The sequence below is a fragment of the Dermacentor albipictus genome, chromosome 1 (genome assembly GCF_038994185.2).
Source record: "Dermacentor albipictus isolate Rhodes 1998 colony chromosome 1, USDA_Dalb.pri_finalv2, whole genome shotgun sequence".
Classification (NCBI taxonomy): Eukaryota; Metazoa; Arthropoda; class Arachnida; order Ixodida; family Ixodidae; genus Dermacentor; species Dermacentor albipictus.
In genome coordinates this window covers 60,802,135-60,827,794 of record NC_091821.1, presented here as the reverse complement: position 1 = coordinate 60,827,794, position 25,660 = coordinate 60,802,135, and the positions used below count along the sequence as shown (strand labels likewise).

Here is a 25,660-nt window from a genome sequence, read left to right as displayed (position 1 = left end):
AAGGCGTGTACATGTAGCCTCACGAACCCGGAAAAAAGAGGTCAACATGTTCTATAACTGCTAATGAAAAAAGTGATAGAGTTGGCACGGGACATCGTTCTTATTTTAGGAAATATGGGACTGCACCACCCTTTAGCTCTCTTCCATGCCAAAGATGACTGTACATATGATGCCGTTAGATATAGTCTCGCGTAAAAGCGGTATACTTGTTTGCATAGAGTTAATACAGCGGAACTGTGTATGTTTCTGACTGTCCTTTTGCCCCATTCTGTTCGCAAATGTTCGCGATATTTGACTGTCTCCACATTTTTTCTGCGTGTGTGTGTTTTGTGCTTTTAGTACTGCTTGCCCGGCAAATAGGAGCAGCCGGCGCCAATAAATTATTCCGCCAACCTGCCCTTTTATTAAATATCAATAGAAATAATAACAAGAAATAACTGTATGCCTGTTTCTGCAGTACCGTTCTAGTGAATCCACGTGGCACCAACAAAACTACGGAGGTACAACACTGTTATAGTACCCTTTACTGTAACAGCGATGAAATCAACACCATGAAATCAGTGAGATTAGTGAGATCAGTGATAATTTACCAGCATGAAATCAGCGAGAAAACTTCGCATAGGACAAGCCAAGATGTATGCACTGAAAGATAAGCAGGGTAATATCATCATCATTCTCGAAGGTGTAATAAGTGCAGCGGAAGAATTCTATACTACCTGTACAGTACCCAGATGACTCAGGAGAACTCCATTCGAAACGATAAGGAACAGGATACAGAAACTCCCCCTATAACTAGAGATGAGGTCAGAAGGGCCTTGCAAGACATGAAACGGGGGAAAGCGGCAGGAGAAGATGGAATAACAGTCGATTTAATCAAAGATGGAGGAGACATAATGCTTGAAAAACTGGCGCCTCTCGAAATGTCTGTCAACTGCGAGGGTCCCAGAAAACTGGAAGAATGAAGCATTATACTAATCCACAAAAAGGGAGACGGTAAAGAATTGGAAAAGTATGGGCCCATTAGAGAACTTTCAATATTAAATAAAATATTCACCAAGATAAACTCCCATAGAATAAGAGCAACACTGGACTTTGATCAACCAAGAGAACGGGAAGGCATTCTCTACAATGGATCACATCTATGTCATTAATCAGGTAATGGAGAAATCTGCAGAGTACAATCAGCTTCTTTACATCGCTTTCACAGATTACGAAAATGCATTTGATTCGGTAGAGATACGAGCAGTCATAGACGCATTACGTAATCAAGGAGTACAGGATGCTTACGTAGATATCTTGGAAAATATCTACAAAGATTCCACAGCTACCCTAATTCTCCACAAGAAAAGTATAAAGATACCCATAAAGAAAGGAGTCAAACAAGGAGACACAATATTTCTAATGCTATTCACTGCGTGCTTGGAGGAAGTATTCAAGCTATTAAATTGGGACGGCTTAGGAGTAAGAATCAACAACGAATATCTCTGCAACTTTCGGTTCGCAGATTACATTGTCCTGTTCAGCAACACTGGGGTCGAATTACAACAAATGATTCAGGGCCTTAAGGTGTAAGAGTGGGGTTGAAGAATAATATGCAGAAAACAAAGATAATGATCAATAACCTGGCAAGGGAACAATAGTTCAGGATCGCCAGTCAGCCTCTAGAGTCTGCGAAGAAATACGTTTACCTAAGTCAATTACTCACATGGCACCCTGATCATGAGAAGGAAATCTACGGAATAAAATTGGGTTGGAGTGCATACGACAGTCATACTCAAATCCTTACTGGAAGCTTGCAATTATCACTAAAAGGAAAGGTGTACAATCAGTGCATTTCATCGGTGCTAACATGTGGTACAGAATCTTGAAGACTGACAAAGAAGCTCGAAAACAAGTTAAGGACCGCGCAAAGAGCGATGGAACGAAGAACGATAGGCGTAACGTTAAGAGACGGAAGAGAGCGCTGTGGATCAGAGAGCAAACGGGCATAGCCGAGATTCTAATTGGCATTAAGAGAAAGAAATAGAGCCGGGTAGGTCATGTAATGCGTAGGTTACATAACCGGTGGACCATAAGGGTTACAGAATGGGTGCCAAGAGAAGGGAAACGCAGTCGAGGATGGCAAAATACCACTCAGGGTTGCCAGATGGACCCCCGAAAAATAGCCAAACGATCTCAAAAGGTAGCACAAAAATATCCAGACACCAATTTTTCATGAGCGAAAAGTAGCCAAAAACATAGCCTAAACATATGATGATGTTCTGCAGGTGTCTTATATATGATGTAAATGGTGTCAACATCTCACCGCGTATTTCTTGATCCAAAATTACTTCCGCCGCATGCAACCATCACAACACTGGCCTCAAGACCTACGTAAATAATTTTAGCGAGAGCTGCCACTCAGACATGGATTTCTACACCACTTATTGTTAGCATGAACCGAAAGATTTCTTTTCCGATTTACTCATGACGTTATTAGTATTTACTGAGCCACGTTCTGAGCTAACTTTAGTTCACGCCTCGCTGTACGCGAGGCATTTTTCTATAAGAGTCAAGCAAACTATTGCTAGCTTTAACCTCGAGGATCAGCTTCGACTATATCGTACATGTGCTCAAGAGGCGGCCCGAGCTCAAGGAATTGAAATAGGGATGTTTTTTCCTAAGCTTCATTCATAAAATAAACATGTTATTTCTCTCCCGCTCTCTTTCTTCTTCAATTTACTCGCAATCAGCTCAACGCTGAGTTAGCAAATGCTGCCGCTTAGAGGCACACTAGGCTCTGGAGAAGACTTGAAACCTTCTCGCGTTTTCCTCGTGCGACGAAACGGCAGTTGGGACTGCAATTCACCTTTGAATGAGAACAAACAGAACGATCTGCTGGCCCATAACAGTAGAGGCGAATTAATATGTATAGTTTTAATTGCCACCTCGATTACGGCACTGGCAATAATCCAGGTGGTATTAGTAGCGAAAAGAGTTTAACAACGCAGTATTTAAACAGGGATTCCCTGGTAAGATTCGCGCAATGTGAAAACGTGTACGTAAGTTTCTGTGAATGCAGGCACGAATGCGTGTGTTGCCAAATTTCCGAGGAAGGCTGTGCACTTTACTTGCGGTGTGACTTGGAAAAAAAAGAAATGTAATTCCACGAGGGAACACACAAAATTTATTTGTATGGGTCGCGCACGGCTGTCATGAAGTTACGTACAAAGTAAAACCCCTTGTCTGAGAAATTCAGGCACTATACATCAGAATAAGTCAGTAAAACACTATATATACCTTTGCAAACTGGCAAGAACTCTTTGCCTAACCATCATTGCGATGTGTGCAAAAATAATAAAATATGGACCTAACAGTACCACCAGCACCTATTGGAATATCGAACGCAGTTTTTTCTCATCACAGCTGGAAAATACGCATAAGCAAACTACAACGTAATGACTAGTAAGACGAACACAGAGGAGTTACAATGATGATAAAGTGCATGCATATAGAAAGTAAGCCATAATCGCAATTACTCGTACGCACAAAGTTTAAAGGGAAGAAAATTGTAGCAGGAGTACGGTATGAAAACCGGCGAGTTATCATCCAGACGTTGGCAAGGCAATCACTCACCGACCTCTGGTGAGCATTTGGCTTGCCATCTTCACTCTGGACGAACATCGTTTTTCATATGTTTACAGAGCTTATCATTGTAATAACATGCAACGTTCAAGAAGTACCATGAAACAATCGCAACTTTCACGTAATACGTAGCTACTTGACTATAACAAAGAGCAAAAGAACATTGTGGAGAGTGCCAGTTGAGACTTCTTACACTGCGAATTTGCGCGAACACATTAAATACACAATCTAGCCCCATTTGAATTAACTTCCACTGCCACATGGACCATATAGACATGCAGAGTTGAAACTTGACAGAAATGTTCATCTGGCTGAAAATCTTTGCAGCAGTCTCCACTCTCTGCGAGACCAAACTTAACGTGAAGGAGAGCTTGCAGTGTCTCAAGTCATTCTTTGTCGACGAAACCTGGCTGAACACGCGTTGGACGGGTGCGTTCGAAACTGGCAGCGCAAGTAGGAACAAAGCAAGGTCAGTCAGCAGAGAGAACATTGGATTTTCGGCACTGTTTTTTCCATTCCTGATGCTTGGTGATGCTAGAGCAGAATATTTCGTTTTGATCGACAGTGCTTCGCTGAGCATGTACATAAAGACTCGAACCGTCACGTTCCTCGTTTAAAGCTACTTGCGGATTGTTTCATAATGTTACTGGGTAAATAAATAACGTGGTGATTTGCGGAAGAACCAAGCAATGGGCTTCAAGGAATCCTTGAAAAACATTGAAGGACCACGGGCGAAAATGACTCGCCGCGATGTGCGTGCGAATACTTGACCTGTTGTGTAAGTCCACATAATAGTTTGCTGTATAGCAGCCGGCATGGAACACGTACTCGACAGCTGTCAACCCCACCGTCTTTCTTACTGAACCACACTTGAACCGGCAGCAGATGGCGCGGAAACCAAACAATAAGACAATTATAGCTGGAATACGTATAAACATGTGTAAGGATTGGGGTTGGGCATGAAATAGGTGGTAGCTGGCCTATGCCATCGTCCGACTCATCCACGCTTAGGACGTTGTTGAAGGGAGGGACTTGTTCTCATCGAAAGCGAGGAATATGGGATTAATTTACAATATCTACATGAAGGGTGGAGAACGTTACATTTCATCAGTCTAGCATGACTGAAAGAGAATGCAGACCGAATGGCCGACAACGGCTGCTTAAAAACACTCTGTCCTCCCTAGATACCTAGGTGAGAGAAAACTGCCGTTCAACCTTCGACCAATGGGAGCCTCCAAAGTCATCGTAGTCAACCCGCCTTTGAGGGGGAGGGTTCACACACTCACTTCCGCACTTTGGTTTCACAGAGCACACCAAGGTGAGTGGGTTCTCGTAGGCAGGGGTCTTGACCCAAGCAGGCGCCTCTTGATGCCAGAGCTGACCCCGCAGTCAGTAGCCGCAGCTACTGACCGCGGGGTCAGTAGCTGCGGCTACTGACCCCGCAGTGGCCGGGTCAGCAGCCGTAGTTCTCCATTAACTTAGAGAAGTCGTCACTGACTCTGACGACTTCTGGGGGCCGGGAGGAAGCACCGCAAAACTTCCTTTTCCAGGAGTTCTCTTGCTCCAAGCAAACCGTGAAGGCCACGGCGAATCAACTAACAATACTCGGCCCACCGAACGTGGCTAGACATGCCGGTGCCGTTGGGCTGTTGAGGCGGCGCATTGTTGTCTTTACAAAGCGGTTCGTCGCAGTGGGCTGGTTGGGGTTCGGAGGTCTCTTCTCCGAAGATCGCCAGGCCCCGCAGACCAATCGTAACAGCTCCTCCATGGCCAGGAAAATCTCGACTGGTCAGTACTCATAACCGCTGGGCAGGAAGAGTATGGCTGGTGGCAAGGGGGGGATGTCTTGGCTTGCAGCGACCAGCTGTAAATTGATGACACCGCCCCAAAACATTCAACAACGACAGGCAACTGCAAAGCGAACCCCACAACACGGCTCTGCGCCGAGATGGCGTATATTGGACCTCACTTTAGACCCGCTACGCTTCAAAGAAAACATAAGTGCAGCAACAACAAATGCTGTATTCCGCTAGCCAACTTTTGAAGGAATTTCGTGCTGACAAATTCAGCATTCATTGATGGAGTCCTGCTAAATGAAAAGGGATCTTCTTGGCTTAACAAAATTAACCATAAAACCCACAAAATTTAGGCGGGATCCTCAAACGCAGAATTCAACTTAGCCTGATCAAACCATCCGCATTGCTATGCAACTTTCCCTTCTTATATCTAACGGAGAAGTTGTGCTCCTGGAGAGTGAGGCTCCATCGGAGCAAGCGGCCATTTTTGTGTGACATTTGATTGAGCCACGTCAGAGGACAGTGGTCTGTCTCGAAGATGAACCTTGCTCCGTACAAGTAACACGACATCTTCTGGGCTGCCCAAATTAAACAAGCACATTCCTTCTCTGAAGCGCTGTAGGATCCCTCTCTTACAGTTAGTTTACAGCTGTAAAAGTTGTAGGACGATCTCACCGCGGGCATCCAGTTGTTAGGTTTGTAGTCGGGCATGAGCGATGGGGTAACTGGCCCATGCCGTCGTCCAACTCACCAACGCTTGGGACGTGGTTGTAGGGAGGAGCTTGCTCTCATCGAGGACTACGAGTACAGGATTTATTTACATATTTACATTAAAACAGGACATACATTTCAACAGCCTAGCATGACTGCAAAAAGGAGCACGAAGCTCCAACCACGAAGCGCACAGCACACAGCACACGAGTACAAAGCTCCAAGCACACCGCTTGTCGAGCACACAGCTGCTTAAAAACACTCTGTCCTCCCTAGATATCTAGGTGAGGAAAAACTGCTGTCCAACCTTCGACCAATCGGGACGTCCACAGTCGTTGGAGGCGTAGTCGACCAGTCGACCCGCCTTTGAGGGGGAAGGCTCACACACTCACATACGCACTTTGGATTCCCAGAACCCACCGAGTTGAGCGGGTCCTCGTAGCCAGGTTGTCACGTTTGACCTCAGCCGGCGCCTCTTAATTCCAGAGCTGACCTCTCCGGTAGCCGCCACAAGTGTCAACAGACTGTGACGAATCCTGGGGCCCCAGGAAACGCACCGCAAGACAGCCTTTCTTAGAGAAGCTCTCTTGCTGCAAATAGACCATGAAGGCCACGGCAAATCAACCAACAATACACGGTCCGCCAAACGTGGCCAGCCCTGCTGCTGTCGCCGACTCTCTGAAGGAGGCGCGTGGTGTATTAATGCTGCCGTGGTCTGCAGTTCTGCGAAGGAAGTGCATGGTCGGTTAGCGCTGTCGTCGTCGCCCGTTCTCTGAAGGACGCCATCCCCACGGGTCGATCGAAACAACTGCAGCGGGCTGAGATAGGTTTGCAGAGCAGTACCCCTGCAGGCCGATCGTAAGACGGCTGGCATAGAGGATAGGATGTTGCTCATTATCGTCGTCGACCTGACTAAGTACCACGCCCATACCCCTGTCGCTTGTGTGGCACTGAACTATGAATTCCTTTGTGTAGTCTGGCACGCGAAGCACAGGACGAGAAACCAACAGTGTTTTGAAACCTTGGAAGGCCTTCTCCTTGTCATTATCCAAGTGCACGCTACTCGGTGCTCCCTTTCGGAGGGCGTCAGTTAAAGGACTTGCCATTTGCGAGTAATTAGGTATGTACCATTGACAGTACCTGACAAGTCTCAAAAATGAACAAATGTCTGTTTTCGTGCGTGGCTGTGAAAAATCTCCAATCGTAGCTATTTTAAGCTCGGCCGGCCGCCTCGTGCCCTGACCGACAACATGGCCCAGATAATTAACCTGCGAGCAGCCAAACCTACACTTTTCCGCCTTCATCGTTAAGGCTGCTTCCCTCAACCGTGAGGACACCTGTTTGAGGTGCGATACGTGCTGTTTCCAGCTGTCCGAAAAAATTGCTACATCATCAAGATATGGCAAGCCGAACTCCTCCAAGTCTTTTAGGACAATATCCATTAACTTAGAGAAACTAAAAGGCACGTTCTTCAGCCCGAAACTGAGGGCGAGAGGGCGAAAAGTGCCTACAGGTGAGATAAATCCGGCATAGCGGCTGGCACTTTCTGAAAGGGTAACTTGCCAGTAGACCCGCACGAGATCTATAGTTGAAATGTATTTAGCTGCGCTAAGCCTTTCGATTCGTTCCTCAATGTTGGGTATCGAGTACAGTTGATCCCTAGTGATGGCATCCAGCTTCCTCTAATCAACACACGGACGAGGATCCTTATTGGGGGTTTCTGCAAGTATTAGCGGTGACGTGCAGTCACTCTCAGCGGGCTCAATAATTCCCAACTCCAGCATGCGCACTGTACATCTGCCTCCACAATTTCTCTCTGTCGTGGAGGCACCCTGTAAGGCTTTGATCTTACGAGTTCGGTTGATGTTAGCTCTATTTCATGCTTTATTAGCTCGGTTCCACCTTCCCGATCGCTGAATCTGTCGAGATATTCCCCTATAACAGCCCTCTTAGCTCATCTATCTGCTCGGGTCTAAGAGCGTGCGAGTTTACCGAATGTTTTACCATTTCTTCTATGCTGATTTCAGAGTTGAGGGTCACCTTATACTCATTAAACTCGGTACTAGTGTCATCCTGCTCCTTGATGGTACAGTTAACGACTCCGCTCCGCTCCACGTACGGCTTCGTCAAATTGCAGTGGTGTATCCACACCTCCTTCCTGCGACCGGGCACTTTCAGAGCATAGTAGTATCAGAAAGTTTGTGCAACACTTTAACGGGTCCGTCCCAGTGAACTTCAAGCTTGTTCTTTCTTGAAGTTTTAAAGATCATTACCTGGTCTCCGGCGTTAAACGTACGAAGCCTCGCATTCTCGTCGTAATAGAACTTGGCGTTCTTTTGAGCTACTTCCATGTTCTTTTCGACTAGTTCTTGGGTTGCACTTAGCCGTTCCAGCAGTTTTAGCACGTATTCGAGCAATGTTGGACTCTCTCCTCTTTCCTCCCACATCTCTCTTAACATTCTCAGTGGAGAACGGAGCGTCCTCCCATACACTAGTTCTGCTGACGAGAACCCTGTAGCCTTATGAGGAACCGTTCGCAAAGCAAACAAAGTGGCCGGAAGACAATTCTCCCAGTCCTCCTTGTGCTCGTAACAGGGCGCACGTAAAACTCGCTTAAGCACCGAATGCCACCTCTCTACACTGTTTGACTGAGGGTGATAGATAGAACTGTGTATTAACTTTACCCCGCACTTTTGCAAGAATGTGGAAGTCAGTGCGCTCGTGAATACTGACCCTTGATCGGCCTGAATTTCGGCTGGAAACCCAACTCGTGCAAACACTGTCAAAAGCGCGTCTACTACTTCGATGGAACTGAGCTCTTTCAGAGGGATCGCTTCCGGAAACATTGTAGCCGGACACAGCATGGTAAACAAGTACTTGTTACCTGATTTTGTTTTTGGTAGACGCCCTACGGTGTCGATCACAAGTCGTCTGAAAGCTTCTGTTATTAAGGGCACTACCTTTAGTGGAGCTTTCCATGTCTCTCCGGATTTACCCGAGCGCTGGCAGGCGTCGCATGATCTTACAAAGTTTTCTACGTCTTTGAAACAACCAGGCCAGTAGTATTCCATAAGCAGCCTTTCCTTTGATTTGTTTATGCCTAGGTGGCCGGACCACCCATTTCCATGACAGAGACTCAAAAGGTCCTCCCTGTACTTGGTGGGTACGACTAACTGATCTAAAATCCTACCCTTTCGATCTCTGTAGTGCCGATACAACAATCCTCCTCTCTCATGTATCGTCAAGTTGCGCCTAGCAATGCCTTCTTTGGCTGTGTGATGTAATTTAGCTAAGCTCTCATCATTCTTTTGCTCGGCTGCCAGTGACTCTCTATCCACACGTAAGAGCCGATCAAAGTTCTTTGAGGCCGGTGATAATAACGACCCTGTCTCGCTTGCGAGTGCGTCAGCTGGCTCTTCCTGCAGGCGTGCACTTTGACATCCGAGCGATACGCTCTCATTTAGCTGGTCAGCTAGCAGGCTTTTCTCAACCGTTTTTTCGTCCCTCGAGCCTAGCTCGGATTCGGCTACTGAAGTTACCACTTTCGCTACTTCCGCTTGAGCAGCTTTGGCATTTTCAGCCGAAAGCGACGCGATTTTACGAGCTCGGCCTTGCTTCAATGCCTGTACTACGCCCTCTCCCAGTTTAAGCTCTTTGTCACGCAGTAACTGATCCGACCGATTCCAAAAAATGTAAGGGTACTGCAGCGACAAGAATTTGGAAACTGCAGCCTCGGTCACGAGCTCCCCGAACGGTCCACTGATTTTGACTTTGGCCATGGGCAGACACACGCTGTCTTCTTCTACAACCTGTTTGATCCATGCTACTTCTCCCGTGAAGTCATCTACCGTCACGTAAGACGGATAGACAATGTCCAAAGTGGCGGCACTGTCTCGCAGCACCCGGCATGGTTTGCCATTAACTTGCAGGTCGTGAAGATATGGGCTTAAAAGTTCCATATTCTCGTCTTTTTCATCCACGTAGGAGAAAACTACGCTAGGCTTCCCGCAGTTTACAGCGATATGTCCGAGTTTGTGGCACTTATAGCAGCGGATCGGTCTAAAAGATTCGAATTTTCTTTCCTGCTCTTTTTGCACGGTTTCCCCGTTTGGTTTCTCCTCGCTCTTTTCTGAGGTCTTTTCCTCCACGTCTACAGGCTCCGGCCGTCTAGTCTGCGAACCCTTTTTGAACGGAAATGGTTTCCGCGGTCCATTTCGACGGTAGCAATTTCCGTCCTCGGCTTTCAGCTTTCTACGCGTTGCGTACTCTTCGGCTAATTCAGCCGCCCTTTCCACAATGTTTACGTTTCCTCTGTCTTGCACCCACAGTTTCACAGCTTGGGGGATGCTTTTGTAAAACTGCTCTAGACACACGCATTCAATGATCATGTCTCTGCTGTCGTACGCTTCCGCGCTTTTCAGCCACTCGACTAGGTTGGCCTTTAAGCCGTATGCAAACTCAAGATACCCCTCGCTATCTTTCTTACCTGTGCTTCTAAACCTTTGCCGAAAAGCTTCGGCTGAAAGGCGGTGCTTCTTCAAAAGACTAGCCTTAACCTTCGCATAATCATATGCATCTGGCGCACTGAGTCTGGCGATTACTTCCACCGCCTCACACGGCATCATAGACAGCAACCGCTATGGCCATGTACTCGGACCGAAGTTCATCTTCTCGCAAGTCTTTTCAAAATTTCCTAGGAACAAGCCTATCTCATTCCCGACCTCAAATGGCTTTAACAGCCTGTCCATGCGGCATGATTCTGCCTCACTTGATCGTCCCTGAGCCCCTTCACTTCCTTGAGACCGCTCCAAACGTTTGCTTTCAAGTTCACGTTGCATTTTTCTTAACTCGCGATCTTTCTCGCGTTCCTCTTTGTTCCGTTCTTTTCTTTCCCGTTCTTCTCTTTTCTTAAAAAGTTGTAACCCAATTTCAATGTCTTCCTCACTGGCCTGTTCGGAAATTAGCTGCAATAATTCTGATTTTAGCATTTCCTTGCGTACATCTAGACCCAGTTCCTCACCAACAATCAACAATTCGTCTCTCAGCAATGTCCTTAACTCCATGATTGCTGCTTTACTGCCTTGGTCCTGCTCGCTAAACATACCTAGGTAAACACAACCTAGCTAACAATCAACAATAGAGCTTCCCTACTGTTCTAAACTGAACAACCCCAAAATGAAGCCTAGAGAGTCAAAGCAAGGACCAAGCACTCACCGCAGACACAGCACCACGTCGCAAAGTCCGTCTCACCGCTGCCAGCCAGTTGTAAGAGTTGGGGTCGGGCATGAAATAGGTAGTAGCTAGCCCATGCCGTCGTCCGACTCATCCACGCTGGGGACGTTGTTGAAGGGAGGGACTTGTTCTCATCGAAAACGAGGAATATGGGATTTATTGACAATATCTACGTGAAGGGTGGAGAACGTTACATTTCATCAGTCTAGAATGACTGAAAAAGTATGCACACCGAACAAGCAGGCGCCTCTTGATGCCAGAGCTGACCTCGCAGTCAGTAGCCGCAGCGTATGTCCATTGACTGTGACGGCTTCTGGGGCCCGTGAGAAAGCACCGCAAAACATCATTTTCCAGGAATTACCTTGCTCCAAGCAAACCGTGAAGGCGACAGCGAATCAACTAACAATACTCGGCCCGCCGAACGCGGCTAGACATGCCGGCGCCGTTGGGCTGTTGAGACGGCGCATCGTCGCCTTTACAAAGCGAGTCGTCGCCGCGGGCTGGGAAGGGTTCGTAGGTCGCATCTCCGAAGATCGCCAGCCCCCCTGGCCGATCGTAACACATGCCAGCCATGACTTAACGCCCTCCTCCCAGCGCCGACATTGCCTAAAAACACAGCCTACGAGGTTGCCTACATATCTTTTTAGCAGCGATGAGCTTTGGCTTTGGCTATTACGATCAGCAAAACCCGCAAAGGGCGGACAAATCTGCCGATCTCTTGGGCATGTAGGGCCCTCTGGGCCGCACTTTTCGGTGACGAGGTAGCCTAGCTGCCTGCGGGATTCTCTTGCTGAGCTATGTCATATGCTCGGTTGCGATAGTCGGAAGTTCAAATCCCCCTTTTGTTATCTGCGATGGTGTATCTGAATATTACATCCCCCAGTGCACTCTACATCTGGAGGATTGGAGTGGCGCCTGACACCGACGAGAGATGCCGAGAGCGAGTGGGGCTATACTAATCTAGGTACAACGAAATTACGAAGGCCCACTAAGCTTGAACAAACACACTGCCTCACCAGAACAGGAATTGGCCTCCCTGGTGCAGTATTCGGCCACAATCTCCCCAATCATATCTACAATTAACTCACGGCCCTCACTCCCCAGCAGCTGCGGAGCACCTGTCCAAGGCGGTGGTCAGACCTGTAACGCAGCAGAGGGTGCTAAGAATATCTGGGTCCGGACAGGCCGCCAATGGAAACTGACCCTGTCAACCTTTATTTGCCGAACTCTGTCGAGTGAGGCTAGCTTTGCAGGACTCTTCAAGGAACTATAAGATATTGTTTGGGATATTATCGGCCTTTGTGAGATTAGAACTAGAGAGGCTTGTACGTTGCTAAATAACGGCCATGTCCTCTGCTATAGAGGTCTCCCTGACAAGAAGCAGTACGGAGTAGGATTCTTAATCCATAAGGACATAGCGGGCAACATTGACGAATTCTACAGCATTAATGAGAGGGTAGCAGTAGTCGTTCTCAAACTTAATAAGAGGTATAAATTAAAAGTAGTACAAGCCTACGCTGCAACATCCAGTCATGACGATGAGGAAATAGATCAGTTTTATGAAGATGTTGAATTAGCGATGAGAGAAGTGAAACTCGATATACAGTAGTAATGAGTGACTTCAATGCAAAAGTGGGGGAAAAGCAGGGGTGTGAACAGGAAATTGGTAACAACGGCGTCGATTCTAGAAACGCTAGAGGAGAGATGCTGGTAGAATTCGCTGAAAGGAATAAGCTCAGAATAATGAACACCTTTTTCAGGAAGCGGAGCAACAGAAAGTGGACCGGGAGAAGCCCTAATGGTGAAACAAGGAATGAAATTGATTTCATACTTTCTGCCGATCCCAGCATAGTGCAGGATGTAGAAGTGATCATGGTGAGGTAAAGTGCAGTGATCATAGGTTAGTGAGGGCCAGGATTCACCTCAATTTGAAGAGAGAAATAGTAAAATTGGTCAAGAAGAAACAGGTAAACTTAGAGGCAGTAAGGGTAAAAGCAGACAAATTTAGGCTGGTACTTGCAAACAATTTTGCAGCCTTAGAACAGAGAGATGATGGTGATGACATAGAGGTAATGAATGAAACCGTAACGAGGCTGACTTCAGAGGCAGCCGCTGAAGTGGGAGGCAAGGCACCAAGCCAACCAGCAGGCAAGCTCTGACAAATAACAAAGGACCTAATAAAGAAACGACAAAGAATGAAAGTGTCCAACTCAAGAGATAAGATAGAATTTGCGGAACTGTCAAAACTGATCAACAAGGTGAAAATAAGTGATATTCGAAACTATAACGTGGGAAAAACTGAGGAAGCTGTAAAACATGGACGCAGCCTGAAATCAGTGAGAAGGAAACTTGGCATAGGACGAACCAAGATGTATGCACTGAAAGATAAGCAATGTAATATCGTCAGCAATCTCGAAGGTATAATAAATGCAGCGGAAGAATTCTATACTGACCTGTACAGTACCCAGAGGACTCAGGAGAACTCCATTCGAAACGATAAGGAACAGGATACAGAAACTCCCCCTATAACTAGAAATGAGGTCAGAAGGGCCTTGCAAGACATGAAACTGGGGAAAGCGGCAGGAGAAGATGGAATAACAGCCGATTTAATCAAAGATGGAGAAGACATAATGCTTGAAAAACTGGCGGCTCTCTATACGAAATGTCTACAAACTGCGAGGGTCCCAGAAAACTGGAAGAATGCAAACATTATACCAATCCACAAAAAAGGAGACATTAAAGAACCGAAAAATAATAGGCCCATTAGCTTACTCCCAGTATTAAACAAAATATTTACCAAAGTAATCTCCGATAGGATAAGGGCAGCACTGGACGTTAGTCAACCAAGGGAACAGGCGGGCTTCAGCAAGGGATTCTCTACAATGGATCACATCCATGTCATTAATCAGCTTATCGAGAAATCCGCAGAGTACAATAGGCCTCTCTATATGGCTTTCATAGATTACGAAAAAGCATTTTATTCAGTAGAGGTACCAGCAGTCATAGAAGCATTGCGTAATCAAGGAGTACCGACCCCTTACGTAAATACCTTGGAAAATATCTACAGATATTCCACAGCCACCTTCATTCTACACAAGAAAAGCTGGAAGATACCTATAAAGAAAGGAGTCAGACAAGGAGACACAATCTCTCCAATGCTATTCACTGCGTGCTTGAAAGAAATGTTCAAGCTATTAAACTGGGAAGGTTTAGGAGTAAGGATCGACGGCGAATACCTCAGCAACCTTCGGTTTGCCGATGACATTGTTCTGTTCAGCAACACTGCAGGCCAGTTACAACAAATGATTGAGGACCTTAACAGAGAGAGTGTAAGAGTGGGGCTGAAGACCAATATGCAGAAGACAAAGACAATGATGAATAACCGGGCAAGGGAACAAGAATTCAGGATCGCCAGTCAGTCTCTAGAGTCTGCGAAGGAGTACGTTTACGTAGGTCAACTAGTCACAGGGAATCCTGACCATGAGAAGGAAATTCACAAAACAATAAAAAATGGGTTGGATCACATATGGCAGACGTCGTGAGCTCCAGACTGTGGAAGCTTACCGTTATCATTGAAAAAGAAGATATACAATCAGTGCATTTTACCGGTGCTGACATATGGGGCAGAGACTTGGAGACTGACAAAGAAGCTTGAGAACAAGTTAAGAGCTGCGCAAAGAGGGATGGAACGAAGAATGCTAGGCATAACCTTAAAAGACAGAAAGAGAGCGGTTTGGATCAGAGAGCAAACGGGCATAGACGACATTCTAATTTACATGAAGAGAAAAAAATGGCGCTGGGCAGGTCATGTAATGCGTAGAGTAGATAACCGTTGCATCATTAGGGTGACAGATGATGAATATAGTGTTTTGTGGCGCAAGGGCCAGGGAAGCGCAGTAGAGGACGACAGAAGAGTAGGTGGTGTGACGAAATTAGGAAATTTGCTGGTGCTAGTTGGAATCGGTTGGCGCAGGACAGGGGTAATTGGAAACCGGAGGGAGAAGCCTTCGTTCTGCAGTTGACATTAAAATAGGCTGATGATGATGATGGTAATCTTTGGATTTTCATCACCCGGCCTTCTCGAATTAGCCATATGTAGACAGCTCAGAATTTTCGACGCCAACCCGCATAAAAAGTCACCCAATTTGGATATTAATAGCCCAATCTGACAACCCTGCTAAGTGGGGTTGCTGAAATTAAGAAATTTGCAGGCGCAAGTTGGAATCTATTGGTGCAGCACAGGGGTAATTGGAGATCGGAGGGAGAGGCTTCGTTCCGCAGTTGACCTTAAGATAGGTTGGTGGTGACGACGACGACGACGATTATGATGATTATGATGATGTTAACGAGCGGTAGATTATAATGGTATACTGGGGGCGAGGGTGGTGTCCCTGTATATGCTCGGGAGCATATACAGCGACAGTAGGCGAGGGTAAGGGGAGGGACTTTAGGCGAGGCCTTACGGAGTCGCCATCTGTCGGTAGCGCCTCACTTGCGTAGTATGAGGGACAACGCGGCGCCCTCCTCATAGGTTCGGCTTTCGGCGCTCAATAAAAAATGGCTGTGGCTTAGGTAAGGTCAAGCCCAGGATGCGAAGCATACTAGCCTTTATTTTAGTTGTTGAACCACTGTTTAGCCTGGTGAACTGCTGTTGCTTGGCTATATTTGGTTCGGCTAGACGAAGAAACAACTCATGCATTACTTCTTCGCCTTCAAGAGTGGAACGCGACAGCGTTCCCGTCGACCCGCCAAGGGGTGTAAGACAATGGGCTACAGGGCAGCGACTACGCGCCCCGCATTGGACGCGGTGAGCGTCGAGCAAAGCAGCGTTCGGCGCGGCAACGAAATGTGCGCCTGAGCAAGAGACGCACGCCTTAGAAACAGCGCGTTTCTAAGGCAACACCGCATTCACTAGAGGCGCTTTTGTACCGCTTTGAAGCGTTGTACTCGTGGCTCAGTGGTAGCGTCTCCGTCCCACACTCCGGAGACCCTGGTTCGATTCCCACCCAGCCCGTCTTGCAAGAGTTGAGCCAAAGCCACTTCTCCTCTGTCGCGACGTCACGGTGTCACGTGATTTCATGGTCACCGCCGCGCCTGAGGAGCTGGGTTGAGCCCTCGTAATATGCTTCGCATAAAACACCACGCGGGATCCCCCCGCGGCATTTCTGTGTGTATTCGCGAAACGAGGAAAGTGTATTACTGTCAAAATAATCTTAGGCAACCAAAAAGCACAAAATGGTTTGCAGACGCTTTTTACTTAATACGTACAGTGAACGCCCACTGCGCATGGTCGCCGCGACGGAGTCATCCGAACTGCTAGGTTCTTGCATGAAAGGTCGGCACTCACTGAGAGCAAACCCTGCAAAATATTGTAATACCGAGACCGATCAAGTTGTCCAGCGCTGTTTATTCCAAGAAAGGCAATGCCCCAGCTCATGCGCGAAGAAGTCGAAGAACAGGGAAGATGATGATGGCCATCTACAAATGAAAACGACGAACTACCGTTAATAGCGCTTACACTAATTTCCCCCCGTCATGGAAGCGGCCAGCCTGACCGCAGATTAGAGGTTATCTAAACGGGAAGTGAAGGGCTTCATCCGCGAGACATGAACAATTTCGGCGTTACGGCGGCGCCGGTCAGTGACGGAGTGTACTGGGCGGACGGGATCGTTCACAGCAGATGTTTGCTGCACAGCGGTGTATGGGCCAATGTAGCGTTGAAGGAACTTCTCACAGAGGCCTGGAGTGCGGACTGCAGTCCAAAGCAGGACTTGGTCTCCAGGGTGAAAACGTATGTCACGGCGTTTGTTGTCGCAGTGACGTTTGCGCTCCCGGGCGATTTGACGGCAATGTGCAATTCGGACAGCAAAATCTTCTGGAAGCGATGCGTTAGGCGAAGAAGGTGCTCAAAAGAATTCTCTGTCGAATATGGTGGAAAGAGATCGTCCATATACAAGGAAGAAAGGGCCCGGTAGTCCATTGAATAGCATTATTATATGTGAATGTCACAAAAGGAAGAATTTTATCCCAGTCAGTGTGGTCAGGACGGATGTTCATGGAAATCGTGTCAGACAGCGTACGGTGGAAGCTCTCAGTAAGGCCGTTGGTTTGCGGATGATAGGTAGAAGTAGATTTGTGGACGGTATTAGCGGCCCAAAGAACTTCCTCGAGAACTTGTGAAATGAACGCCTTGCCACGGTCACTGAGAAGAACGCGAGGAGCCCCGTGGCGCAAGACGATGGAGCGCAAGAAAAAGTCGGCGACCTCAGAAGCGGTACCGGATCGCAGAGGAGCAGTCTCGGCATATCTTGTTAAATGGTGAACCGAGGTCACAATCCAACGGTGACCGGAGGGTGTCAACGGCAAAAGACCATACAAATCAATACCAACAAATTCAAAAGGTGCGTCCGGGCAAGGGAGAGGTTGTAATAAACCGGCAGGAGGGGATGTCGAGCGTTTGCGGTGCTGACATGACGCACAAGAGGCAATGTATTTGGCCACCGTTGTGGATAGGCCAGGCCAGAAGCAGCGGGTCTTGATGCGGTCGTAAGTCTTGTGGAAGCCTAAGTGGCCAGCCGATACGTCATCGTGAAGTGCCTCTAATACTCGCAGGCGAAGGCAGCGAGGCAGAACTGGGACCTACCGGTGACCTGTTGGGTGGTAAACGTAGCGATGTAGCACGCCATCTTGAAGGCGGAATTGTCGAAGTTGGCGTCGCAAGCGGCTGTTGGGTGGTTCGGCTAACCCACTAAGGCGATCAATGAGAGCTCGACAGTAGAAGTCGGACCGCTGAAGCGACAAGAAATCAGACCGTGATAAAAGCGTCACTTGGTCCAGGAGCGTTATCAAGAGCTGGTGTGAGGCAGGCGAAGCATCGGAACGACGTGGTGCGGAAGACGACGGCGTGTTCCGGGAGAGAACGAGAGTGGGCAGCGAGACAATGCGTCTGCATCATGATGACTTTTTCCAGACTTGTACGTTATTGTAAAGTCATATTCCTGTAAGCGGAGTATCCAGCGTCCTAAGCGTCCTGACGTTTTTTCATTGATGTCAACCAACACAGAGCATGATGGTCGGTGACGATGGTGAAGTGGCGGCCGTAAAGGTGTGGACGAAATTTCTGAATCTACCCAACGATAGCAAGGCACTCTTGCTCTGTAATGGTGTAGTTCCGCTCAGCTGGAGAAAGTGTTCGGCTGGCATATGCTATGACTTGCTCTTCAGAGGCTGCATTACGTTGCAGAAGTACTGCGCCAATACCTTGTGCGCTTGCGTCAGTATGGAGTATGGTGCGGCTCGATTATCGAAGTGGCGAAGCACTGGTCCGGAAGTAAAATGTCGCTTAAGAGCTTGAAAAGCCGACTCGCAATCGCTAGTCCATGTGAAAGAGGCACCGGTAACCAGTAGCTTGTGTAGAGGAGCTGCTATTGCAGCGAAGTTGCGTATAAATCGACGAAAATATGACGCCAAGCCGAGGAAACTGCGTAGATCTTTCTGTTGCTGTGGGCGAGGAAACTGAAGAACAGCACTAATCTTTCCGGGGTCTGGCTGGATGCCATCTTTTGAGACGACGTGGCCCAATACTTTTATGCTCTTGCTTGCAAATTTGCATTTTTTTTGTATTGATCTGGAGACCAACATTTGCAAGGCACTTGAGAACTTCGTCTAATCGATGAAGATGTTGGCTGAATTCAGACGAAAAGATGACAATATCGTCCAGATAACAAAGGCAGGTCTTCCATTTTAGACCACGAAGTACGTTGTCTATCATGCGCTCAAATGTGGCAGGAGCGTTACAAAGGCCAAAAGGCATCACGTTAAATTCATAAAGTCCGTCTGGTGTAGCGAATGCGGTCTTTTCTTTGACAGTCTCGTTCATCGGAATTTCCCAATATCCTGATCGAAAATCAATGCTGGAGAAATACTCCGCCCCTTGTAGTGTGTCCAAAGCTCGTCAATTCGAGGTATTGGATATACGTCCTTGCGTGTGATCTTATTGAGCGCTCGATAATCGACGCAAAAGCGAACGGAGCCATCTTTTTTCTTTACCAGGACCACGGGAGAAGCCCATGGGCTAGATGAAGGTCGTATTACCTTCCGCGCAAGCATGTCAGCAACCTGTTGTTCAATTATCTTGCGTTCGGACGGCGATACACGATAGGGGCGTCGTCGTATTATAGCGGAACCATCTGTTTCGATGCGGTGTGTAGCCGCAGAAGTTTGGCTCAACACAGGGGAACAGCTATCGAAACAGGCTTTGTGCTTTGTCAAGACCACCAGTAAGGCTTCGGTCTGCGCGGCTGTTAGGTCAGAACCAAGAACGGCTGGAGGAGGGAAAGAAGAATCCAAACCTGAGGTTGGTGCTGGCGATGAGGAAGGGCAAAGCATAACTATAGAGATAGGTTGAGTGTCAGCGAGGGTTGCCACAGTCATCCCTTTGGGCAGCATCACTGGATCTGGGGTCGTGTTGCAAGCAGACAGAAGGGCGCGGCCACGTGAAAACCGGACGAGACAGGTGGCAATGAGAATTCCGCAAGAAGTACAGCGGGAAGAAGGAGCGACTAGCGCGTCTCCGTCGGCGATCTGACTGGATGTTACGGCTACAACGTCTTCGTGACCAGGACGCAGGACGTAGTCTCCAGCGATAGCCAAGTTCACGCATGAAAGTGAAGAGTTCATAACAGGTGCAAGCGCTTTATCCGTGATATGGACAACTTCCTCCCTACATGAAATGACGGCTGAAGCAGAATGTAGGAAGTCCCAACCCAGTTTAAGTTCATGGATACATGTTGGAAGGATGAGAAACTCAATATGGTGGCGTATGCCATCGATCAGAACGCGAGCAGTACACTGTCCGTCGGGGTGAATGAATGCATTATCACCACGCAAAATAGGTCCAAGATAAGGCGTTTTGACTTTCCGGAGCCGGGAACACAGATCACTACGAAGAACAGAAGCACCGGTATCGATGAGAGCTGACGCGGGAACACCTTCGACAGTTACAGAAAGCATGTTAGCCGGGCGAACAGGAGGAATTTTTGAAGACCGATAAGAAGCAGTTTCCCCTCCAAAAACCGCAACAGTTAGTTTTCCGAGTGCTGGTCGACAAGATGGGAAGTGGGGCGAGGCGGTGATGTAGAGCGCCGGTAAGGCGATGGAGAACGACGTCTGGCCGAACGGGAACTATGAGGCAGATTTGGAGCAGCTGTAGGAGACTGAGAACGGTGTTGAGGGAACGAGTACGATGCGGGATAGTAGGCGTTTGGTCGGCGCGAGTGCGGTCTCTCTCGTGCTCTGCATAGCCTCGTCTTTCATCCTGCTGGCGACGGCGGCAGAAGCGAGATATATGGCCGCGTATACCACAGTAAAAACAAACAGGACGAGGTGGACGCCACTGAGGGTAGGATGGCGCAGCAAGTGCTCTAGTTCCCATCGAAGCCAAATGGTCATAGGCACGGACGTCAGTAGGCACGGAGGTCACGGTAGGTGTGGGTAGCGAAGCAACATCCGCGTAGGTAGGTGTGGGGCGCGCTACCGGAGCAAGATGCGTCATGGGTGTAGTCATATTGCTGTCAACTCTTGCTTTACGACCTCGCGCAAGTCGAAGGTGGGGGTTGGGGCGCAGGCAGCAGGTGGACGCCTTAGGTCGTGTAGTTGAAGCTCTTCGTGGATGATGGTGCGGATAAGAGCCCGTAGATCTGGAGAATGGGGAACCTGAGGATCGCTGCTGTCATGTGGAAGACGAATAGACTGCAGCTCGTCTAGGCGTTGACACGTGGAAGTGATGTCTTGGACAGAAGCCGGATTTTGCACGATTAAGGCGTTGAACGCGACAGAACCAATGCCTTTTAAGATGTGGCGAACGCGTTCGGCTTCCGTCATGCTAGGTTTCGCACGGCGGCACAGAGCCAAGACATCATCTATGTATGAGGTGTAAGACTCTTGTGGAAGTTGGAGGCGCGTTCCCAGCTTCTGTTTGGCGACTTCTGCACGGCCATATGAGGAAGCGAAGATTTGCCGCAGCTTGGACGTAAACGTGGACCAATCCGCGATGTTGGTTTCGTGGTTGAAATACCACGTCTTGGCAACACCGGTCAAGTAGAATGCGACGTGCCTCAATTTCTGGGTGTCGTTCCACTTGTTGCAAGAACTCACGCGGTCGTAGTGGTCTATCTAATCGTCGACGTCATCACCGCGGAGTCCCGCAAAGACAGGGGGATCGCGCCGAGGGCTCGTCACAGTTCAAGAGGGCGCCGCAGGCGGGGTCGTCTGTGTGGTAGGGTTAGCTAGCGCTGGAAGGGCCGGGGTCGGAAGTGTCCATCGTTGTAGGAGTAGCTGGGCGCATGCGGCGATTAGAACGGAGCTCCAGGGAAGACAGGAACGCGAGAGAACGTCGGGGTCTTGACGTACCTCCACCACTTTATAATACCGAGACCGATCAAGTTGTCCAGCGCTGTTTATTCCAAGAAAGGCAACGCCCCAGCTCATGTGTGAAGAAGTCGAAGAACAGGGAAGATGATGATGGCTATGTACAAATGAAAACGACGAAGTACGTTAATAGCGCTTACAGTATGTTCTTATAGTGGGCTGTCTGTTTAACCAGATGGGACATAATGAAGTAAGCCTCACTGCAGGGATCGCACGGGTTCGCAGCGACCGACCTGCGCATCTGTATGCATGACCGCGCACAATGTTTCGCTTCGTGCCGTGAGCTTTAGGCCGCAGTATATCAGCATTAGACAGTACACAAGCAACCATTGTTGCATGGACCATCAAAGCTGTTCAACAATCTTTTAACTAAGGACTTCAACGCCTACGGCGAATTGTGCCGTCGCAACGATTTAATCTTTTTTTCTTCTAAATTATTCGATGTTTCAATATCATTTCTCAAGTTGCGCCGCACTGTACATATGTTTGATCGGTCTTCTCAGCGAGCAATTTCCCGCTGCTTATTTTTCCTAATCCAGTACATTCATTGTTTGGTGCTAACACAAACATGAGCAGACGCCATGCCTTTTTTTTTTAATGTGTTTCTTATCGTTCCCTTTCCATTCCAGTGAACTTGCCAGTGTCTAACATCAACAAGTTCATACACCAAAGCTTCACGACATTAGCCGGGCAGTGCGCGCGGGCGAAAGTCTCAGGCGCGCTAAGTTTCTGCTACCTACCGCGAACTTCGCAGCCCCGTCATAGTAGCAGATATCTTCCTCGCGGAAGTGCTTACTGCACACCCGAGTTGTAGCCGATGGCTGCTTGCCGGTTCTAAGTTTCGTGATACAAGCTTCGCGTAGCTTCTTGTCCGGCGGGTACATGTGAAGGCGGTCACAGAGCTCAGTTCTGTACGTTCGGCACTGTGGCAGCGAGCAGAAGCCTATCATGCTGGACGCCTTAAAAGGTAGCCACTACCTATTAAAGTAATTTCAAGGGTTGTTAAGCAGACACCCGAAGCGGGAAAACCTCCCCACTTAATCAGAACCGCAGCGCAGGTGGGACTTCGCTGTTTTCAACTCGCTTCGGAGCTTCGATCCGAAGGAGACGACGCGGGCGCGCGGGCGCTGTGTCCATGTGACCCCTCCACGGTGGAAGAAAAGTATTCTTCCATCGTGGACCCCTCCGACCCCGTCACGCTGACCGCGGCGCCAGCTTTTCCAGTGGTGGAGCCATGGATGAAGGAAACTTCCTTCCTCCATGGGTGGAGCCAACGTTTTTAGATTAATTGGCTTAAAATCTAGTACACTCTAGTTGGGTGGAGCTAGCCCTCAATAATTAGTTTAGAATTCTACGCGTCAGTGCCCGGCTAGCTCAGTCGGTAGAGCATGAGACTCTTAATCTCAGGGTCGTGGGTTCGAGCCCCACGTTGGGCGACGTTTTTTAATATTGTTTATTTTAATTTTATTTAGGTTTGTAACTTTGATGTTTACAAGAATACGCCACACATTCCTTAGCTGCACGACGCTCGTGGTTGCGTGTTTGATACTAACGCACGCCGGCTTGGCGTGCATAATAAGTTGCGCTAACTCTTCATCCTCCAGCGGAAATGCAGTAGCATGTGTCATTACCCCTACACGTTTGCGTGGTTGAGATTCGCGCCGCGAGAAAGAACGACGATCATGCAAGGAAGCGAATAAGCGGCTGGCTGGTAAATTTTTAGAATGGCGGATGGATACAAGGTAATGTGCCGGGATCTGGGATCTCGCATTTAGAAAATAGTTCTAGGAAACTAGACCACACTACACTAGTGTCAGTTGTTTACGACAATAATTTAGGAGGTCACAAAATTATTTGTCCTGAAGGTTATGATTTCTTTCAATGAAAGTTATGAATACGCAGTTAAAGGTTAAAACTGTGCGAACGTGATGTCATATCCTATCGTCTGTGTTGTTGGTAATGTGGTAGTCGTGGGTTTCCTTGTGTGCTGCTCTTAACTTGTAAGTTGAGTTAAATATATTGCGAAATTTGATGCGTTATCGTTCACTTGGAAGCCTAATGAGCATCTTACATTTTCACTATCACTATGTGGACGTGCAGAAAATGTGGAAAGCCTGTTTACTTCGGTAAGTTGAGCGACTGCTGACTACCTCCTTTGTGCTGTACTGACAGCGTTGACGGCTCATCGCTTCCGTCGCTGTATGATCGCTAAAGTTGCGCCCTAGGATATAAAGATTAAACAGAGAAGGCACTTCCAGTGCCAACTGTTGTGTTGCGTAATAACGTGAGTCATGTTTAAGGCAACAACATGTTGTGTTTATTAAAGGATCTATTAGTAAACGAAGTGCAGAGAGCGTTCTTTGCTGGAGCGTGGAGATATTCATTTACGATAGATGCATGCGTTTCTAGCTTGATTAAAGAATTCACGTAGCCACGCGATACAACTGTCATTTTACTTCAACGCAGTGTTATTACGTGTTCAAATTTTATTGATAAGACTGCTGCTAATCAAGCAGGCGGCGCAAAAGTGATAAGTGCGGAAGGTTGTGCTTTGTCTTTGTAAGCAAACAATATAGTCATCGTACCGTGTTGGTGCAGCAGCGCACTGACCAGGACAAGGCGGAGAGACACAAGAATACACCGACACAGCGATCGTGTTAGTGTCGGCGAGTCAGCAGCAGCGAGGGTCGTGTATTGTGTGTGTCCGCCTTGTCTTGGTTAGTGCGCTGCTTCACCAACATGGTATAATGATTAATCGCCAACTCGCCCAACTCTCCACATTACTAAACAATATAATAATTGCTAATTTCATTTCGCTTACCCGCACGCCACAGCCGAGCGGAAGACGTCAATGGGCTATGAGTGGCATCCGGAGTGCCTACGCTGTGAAGAATGTGGAAAAAGGCTGAATCCCGGACAGCACGCTGAGGTGCTGCTACCTCTATTTCATCTCTTTCTACCTTTACTTTTGGTGATTGGCTTTAGTGAATTTATTGTTTAGGTCGGTTGTGAACTCGCTAGACAAATGATTGTTGAATGTTTTTGTCGACCTCTATTCGTGCCCACGGAACGCGACACACTGCTGCGTGAAATTGTTTAAGTGTTTATTTGGGATGCATCCAATTCAGCGGCGTTTCTGTGCCACATGAGGTGACACTAGGCGGTACAAAAGCTGCGACTACATATGTCAACTACCGTAATTTTGCATCCGCATGAAAGCGAAATTCCGCAGCTCCGGGTTGTTTGGTAGCCAAAATGTCACTCTATGAAGGTATTATCCCGGAATCGCATTTCGGGGAAGTATCACTATGGGTTGCTTTTCCCTACATTTATATTCTTACAGCAGTGACTTCTCGTTGAGGGTGTTCAAAACATTGACTACAGCTTCCCTATATTTACTAGTGGAAATGAACAATATTAGCAGTGGCTACACATTTCCGAACTGTACTTGTAGTGCGACATGTGCCAGAAATAGGCGATATGTGTGAGTTATGACAGCAAGGTAGCACAGAAAAACAAATGAGAGTACAGGGTTTTGTTTTGACCATTGTGCCTCTTGGAGATCTCTTAGTTACTGTTTGAGAACATCTGAGGTATTCTTTAACCTTTAAAGTATGGGTTTACAACAGAAATATTCTTGTAGCAATGTTTAGGCTCTCGATTGTGACAACAAGACACAGTTTTGCAGCTGTTGACGAACAGTGGATGGCAGTAATGCATTTCGTGATGAACAAGCCTGCAGTTTACACTGCCATGCTATGAAAACTTAAGTTATGTCCACTAAGCGAAACTTTTGTGCCTCCTGGTTCCAAGAGACTATGTTTGCTGCAGCGTGACTATTTAGCATCTTCTCCACAACGTGACTCGAA

The 25,660-nt window shown here is 47.7% G+C and overlaps 1 protein-coding gene and 1 non-coding gene across 10 annotated transcripts in view; both read left to right on the top strand.

Annotated features, from left to right (window-relative positions):
• Window positions 1-23,154: 23,154 nt before the first annotated feature.
• TRNAK-CUU (transfer RNA lysine (anticodon CUU)) lies at window positions 23,155-23,227 on the top strand. Its single transcript has one exon. It is a non-coding gene; the product is annotated as a tRNA-Lys (tRNA).
• Window positions 23,228-23,412: 185 nt separating this feature from the next.
• Rassf (Ras association family member) overlaps window positions 23,413-25,660 on the top strand; it is a 44,054-nt gene continuing 41,806 nt past the window's right edge. For 4 of the 9 annotated variants that reach the window (XR_010569648.1, XR_010569647.1, XM_065452063.2 and 1 more), the window contains exons 1-2: window positions 23,625-23,917; window positions 24,626-24,720. Coding sequence is in view for 5 of the 9 variants with exons in the window: in XM_065452063.2 (XP_065308135.1) it covers window positions 23,878-23,917; window positions 24,626-24,720 (135 nt within the window). In the remaining 4 variants the exon portion in view is untranslated. Of the gene's footprint in view, window positions 23,534-23,624; window positions 23,918-24,625; window positions 24,721-25,660 lie in introns of those variants that run through there. The other 5 variants (XR_010569646.1, XR_010569645.1, XM_065452061.1 and 2 more) reach the window with 3 other exon arrangements.